The 6,003-nt window shown below is 40.5% G+C and overlaps 1 protein-coding gene across 1 annotated transcript; it reads right to left on the reverse strand.

Moving 5' to 3' along the window:
- Positions 1-264: 264 nt before the first annotated feature.
- LOC106422494 (helicase-like transcription factor CHR28) lies at positions 265-5,754 on the reverse strand. Its single transcript, XM_013863275.3, has 11 exons — positions 5,283-5,754; positions 5,129-5,204; positions 3,871-5,042; positions 3,548-3,619; positions 3,256-3,333; positions 2,264-3,134; positions 2,048-2,178; positions 1,728-1,919; positions 1,046-1,534; positions 729-938; positions 265-646 (listed from the first exon to the last, which is right to left on the reverse strand). The coding sequence occupies exons 1-11, from the start codon at positions 5,436-5,438 to the stop codon at positions 539-541; spliced, it is 3,555 nt and encodes a 1,184-aa protein (XP_013718729.2). The 5' UTR covers positions 5,439-5,754; the 3' UTR covers positions 265-538.
- Between the last annotated feature and the right edge of the window lie 249 nt (positions 5,755-6,003).

The following is a 6,003-nucleotide window of genomic DNA, read 5'->3' on the forward strand; positions in this document are numbered from 1 at the left end:
TCTTTTATGCTTTCTAGTGCATTGCTTTTTAGTAATTTTTCAGTGTAACCTAAAGAGATGATATATGGAAACCAATATTCAAATCCTAATTTGATTAGTAGTTTTTGTGAAGTAAGACATGCTCGGTTTAAGATGCTTGACCATATTTTATCAAATTCGCTAAAAATCCATCTATACCAAACTTCGATCTAAGCTAAAACAGAAAAAAAACAAAAACAATTTGTGAAAACTACTTATAGCAATGTAACGAGTAAAGAGAAGATCTTGAAGAAGTAAAAGCTCTAATAACCTGACGGACCAATCAAAATGTATTCTTACAATGAGTGATTCAAAAGCAAAGGACTATGTCTTCATTGCAATACCTAAAAAAGTCCAAATAGAATAGTAACCAATCAAATTCAGTTTTTTTTCCTATTTTCATATTCCCCCATACCTGTAGTCAGTTATACCAATAGTTTCTTCCACCCTCCATAAACTGCACAAAGAAAAATCCTACCATGTATGTACCCACCCATGCACTGGTCAAAAAGAGCTCTCATTAATCTGCCATAAACAGATAGTTCAAGTCCTCCACTGTGAGGTGAGACTGTCGGCTTCCCTTTTCATCTTCACCAAATGCAGACGCTACCATCATTCTCTTCTTTTGCTGCATTGACAAAACTTGTTCAGAGATCAAATGCGAGAAATATTAAAGATGAAAGAGAATCAAGTCAACCAATTACACATACCTGAAGGGCTAATATGCGATCTTCGACTGTTTCTTTCACTGTGAATCGAACCACTGTTACTGGCCTTGTTTGTCCTATGCGATGTGCTCTATCGATAGCCTGATCCTCGGTCGTTGGGTTCCACCACAAGTCTAGCATTAGAACATGACACGCTGCTACCATGTTCAGTCCGAGACTAGCAGCCTTGAGTGACATGATCATTACAGTAACCTACCCAAACAAAAAATAAAGTCAATCAATCAACTATCATCATGTCTTGACATATCAAAAAAGCGAGCCAAACCCAATTCTTCAAGATTTCATTAATTGCTATGTACCTCAGGGAGAGTGTTGAAATCCTGCACTGCTTTATCTCGAGCAGCAACTGACATTGTTCCATCGAGCCTTCTATACTGAATACGCGAACTTATAAGAGAAGCTTCAAGCAGGTCCAGCATTTTCGTCCATTGAGAGAAAACAATGGCTTTTTCTCCAACAACCTTGCGTGGAGTTGCAGAAAGACTGGAGTCCGCTCCCTTTTGAGTGAGTTGCTTCATATCTGTCAAATCTTGCGGTCTGGCAAGTGATTGTAAGATCTCTAGAGCAGCCTTGATTTTTGATGACTCATATGGAAGACCTTCAGAACAAGAGTCAACAGTCTCAACATGAACTGAAGTGGCACTATCATGCATGGAAGGCATAGCAGAGAGACTGCCATTGCAGTTTGCAATCGGGCATAGATTATCATCTCCCGTAAGGCATTCATAAAAGCACTGCTTGCAGAATACGTGACCACAGACTGACACAACAGCATCCTCAGGTGAATCCTGAAAGTAAAGTAGAGAGATAGATTTAGACCTAGTCGAGATATCTACATTATGGTTTGACAGCAAGAGATAAGATAACAACTCAAAGATCTGCATTATGATTTTTAACATTCACTCGAGCTTCAGGACTTCACTTTCACATTCATCAGGAAACACAAAAGAAAAATCAAGTAGTTTGATGAAAGAATCTTACATTGCAGATACCACAAATTTGCAATGAAGCTTCTGAGAAATTCTCCTTCTTGGCTAATCCGAGAGAGGATTCCCAAGTAAAACTGTATTCTCCTTTAACGAGAAGTGGGTGATCACAAGCTTGGCGAAGACGCAAGAGCATCAACAAAATATTTACGTAATTTTGCTTTACTGTCCCCGCTTCTTTATATTCCTGATAAAATAATATAAAACTTCAAACATCAATATGCATAAATTCATTTTCAAGTGCATAAGAACACATAAACTCATGGTATTTTACGAAAATTCATAAATAAACAAAAACATAGTCCACAGACATACCTGGAATTGACTACGAGATTCTTTTTCTAAGTTGGAGTAGAAATCACGTTCCTCCTCAGTGAACTCCACTTTTCTCAGCTCTATTGACTTCGGAGGTAAAGAGATTATGGGTTTCCCGTCAATAAGTGAACCTAATGTATTAAAAAGTTAAAAACCAACAAAGACAACCTAAGATGAACATTGAAAGCAATTTGGCTTCAGTATCAGTAGACTGACCTTTAGTCCGGCGAAGCATCACTGTTTTAAGGATAGCCTGCAGCTTCTGATATCCTTTCACCGGGGTCTTAGCTACAGGGTTCTTAATTGAATTACAGAACCAAACGTAGGAAGAATAAGGATCATATTTGAGGAACCGGAAGTAGCTATAGAGGTCATCGATTGAATTCTGGATTGGAGTACCAGACAAACACCACCTCCGTTTAGCACGAAGGCCCCAGCATGCTCTTGCAACTTGGGTCTTATGATTCTTAATGCTCTGTGCCTCATCCAGAACAACTCTGAACCAGGAAACTTTCGCAAGAGGGCCCGACTGAGCCTCAGCCGATGCGCGGTCAAGACGTTTCTTCTTCTTTGAGCCCTTCTTTTGAGAATCGGGAGGATATTTCCTTTTCTTGTTTGGGCACAGGCCAGCAGCTGCACCTTCACCATTCTGTAAATCATCCTTCTCTTCATCCTCATCATCAACAAGAGGCTGCTTCGGTACTTCCATGCTCACGATAGAATATGTAGTAACCACAACATCATATTTAGCCAACTCATGAGGATCCTTCGTTCTGCTGGACCCATGGTATACAAGTACAGAGAGTTTCGCTTCACTAGTTACCTTCTTGCGTATTTCATCACCCCACTGTCGCATAACACTTGTGGGACAGACAACAAGCGTTCCAGCAGCTGGCCTTCCCCTCACCTTATCCACACTATTTCCATCAACTTGCTCACTCTGTCCATTAGGTTTTGAGGACGCACATTCTCCACCCTCGCTTTCTAAGTCAAAAACTTCTTTCTTGATACTCTCTTCACATGTTCGGGAAGGTGTAGACCGTTCCTTTAGTATGAGTGCTATGGTGGAAATTGTCTTCCCAAGTCCCTGCAAAAGATAATTATACCAGGTTTCAAAAAAGAAAAACATTAAGAAAATTGACAGAATTAAAGCTTCATGTCTGTTAACTACTGACATGAAAAGGATTAGAACAGAAGACAATAATAACCTGATCATCAGCAAGAATTCCTCCCGAACAGGGGAAACCAGTTGTCTCCTTATGTGCCATCCACGACAATGCAATTCGCTGTCCAGGAGTAAGAATAAAGAAACAGTCAAGTAACTATATCAATCTAATCCACATTGCTGGGCCAAATTTCCGTAGTTAACTCGACTGAAAGGAGAGGTTGTGAACACAAACTCGACTGAACGTTCATAAAGTACACAGAGGCCTATAATTTCTCAATGTGTGTTTTGGACATCTTCAGAGAGTGTTTGAATTTTGATAGTTTGGTACATACCTGATGTCTCATAAGCGGAACTGCCAAGACACCATCAGGAAGATTTGCTTCAGCTTCAGGCAGAGAGAGATCCTGTTATATCCAGATAATGTCAGTAGACCTAATGAGTGAGTCTGAGGTAAAACAAAGAATTAAAATTAAATATGAAACTGTCAATCTCGCGACCCATCCAAATAACAGAAGATCATCAGGGACCTCACTACATAATAGCTCCATATAACATTCTCAGCTAAATCATGTGCAGAGTTGCAAAACAGATTTTCAATAAAAATAAATATAGTTGGTGCCTGTGAGAGAGTCAAACAGAATCAACAGCTGCTAACCTGCAATGCAGCTTGAAAGATCATATTTTCTTTGTTTGACTGGAGCCTCGTGCCTCCAGGTTGATTGAAAGTATGACCACTTGGAGCATACTGTGAAGAAACCACCGGGTTTTTCATAGCTAGAGGTCGATATGGGTTTGCAGATTGACCATTAGTTTCTATTATGTAGACATCAGAATCATCATCACTGTCGGATATACTTTCTGGAGAAAGACTTTGAACTGATTCAAAGCTCGCATTTGGGAAATTATAATCAACGCTCCTTGGTTGAATATGTTCTTGGTTTACTTTTGTCAGAGAGTCTACATACCCATTGATCTGTGTCGCTGAGCTCGGATCTGCGGCAACATATTGCAAACATGCATTTGAATCATAAAAGTTATTGGAGTTGCCACTGTCTTGACTAGGGAAACCAGTTTGCTGTGCCATAAATGCGAATCCTTCTTGAATATCTGTCTGATAGGAAACTGAACAGCCAGATGCACCAGACCACCAATGACTGGTTTCCCCAGGTGCATAAACAGGGTCAATAATGCTTTCTTCCTTTGGAACTGAACTGGAAACCAGTTTCTCTGACTCAGCCTCTGGCTTAACCTTCACAGGGGCAGCTTTATTACCCTGAAAACTGCTTGAACAGTTATCAGCAAAGTGACTGTCAAAACGATTGTACGGTTTGGCAGAGGGAAGAGGAACTGAGGAATTACTTTCACAATTGAAACCGATCCCTATTGCACTAGAGAAACCAACAACAGGCTTCCTGTCTGAAGATCCGTAGTCTACTCTCCCGTGTGTATCAAAAACCATCCGGCTGGCACCATCCGACAGACACTCACTAACACCACTGTCAACATCATTCACAGCTTCTTCTTTATTGGGAAAGAACTGAAATGCGAAACTGGGGGTATGTTCTGTTGTATTGTAGCAATTTTGAGCAGAAGAGAGAGGGTTATCCGCACCGTTGGGGAGAGCATTGGAGTTATAACAAAAAGCAGACATGGCATAGGGTTCGACAGGCTTCTCATCCGGGCTCAGTGAAAACCAATCTTTAAGACTCGCGGAGCAAGTACGAGCAGGTGAAGGACTAAGGCCAGAGGCAAGTTTCACATGGTGATCAAAAGAACCAGTCCCAGAAGGCGAATCCCGAGAGGCAAACGAATCAACCATCTGAGTTCCTAACGAAGATAAATTCCAAGAGAAGTTAATTGCAAAGTAACTTAAACAAACAGCTTAAGAAGTAAACAAAGAGTTAGCAAAATACCATTTTGCAAGTGTGAATTATTGAGCTCGTCAGGTGAAGAACCAGAACCAGCTGGAGATGAATTTTCTTGGCTACCCTAAAAAAAAAGTAATTCACACATTCAAATCAATATACAATTACTCAAAAGGAAGAAATTAGAAGTCAGTGCTCAAACCTGAGAAGAATCGGGGGGCTTCTCATCTAGAATACGGTAAATGGTTTCGAAGTCAATAGTGAGATCTTCATCGTCGTCTTCAAACTCAAAAGCAACATCAAGATCATCAGGAGGAAATCCATCGCCCAGGGCAACCGCGGAACCCTCCTCACCCATCACAACCTAAATAAAAACCCTAACCACCGAGAAAATCGAAGACGGAGCAAAAACAAACCCTAAATCGGAAACGCCAGAACGAGACGCGATGATCCTCTCCTCAATCAACCAATCGCAGAAAACACGGAACACGCGTAGATCCAGAGATTTAGTTAGGGATGATTGATTTAAAGGCTTGCGAAGATGGATTTTTCGAAGGTCACGGGAATTTTCGAGGAAAGGTAGAGAGAGGGCAGTTGGGGGCGAGACTTTTCTCGGGACGAGACGGTGGTGGTTGCTTTCTCTTTTGGCTTTCTCTCAATTGGAAAAGGTAGGCATTGAGAGACTTCTTCACACTTAAATAAGGAACGGTCCAGCAAGTCTTTTCTTTTCTTTTTTTTTACATTTTTTCATTTTTGTTTTTTTATTAATGCATATTGCATGGTTAATATTTTATGTGCCGTCATCTTTTTCCCCAAGTGTTTTTCTCCTTCACATTAGAGGCTTTTTTAGAAGGCTTCACATTAGGTTTTCTCCTCTTCACATTAGAGGGTTAACGCAAAATAACAAATCAAAAAAAAAAACT

This window comes from Brassica napus, chromosome A1 (genome assembly GCF_020379485.1).
Source record: "Brassica napus cultivar Da-Ae chromosome A1, Da-Ae, whole genome shotgun sequence".
Taxonomy (NCBI): domain Eukaryota; kingdom Viridiplantae; phylum Streptophyta; class Magnoliopsida; order Brassicales; family Brassicaceae; genus Brassica; species Brassica napus.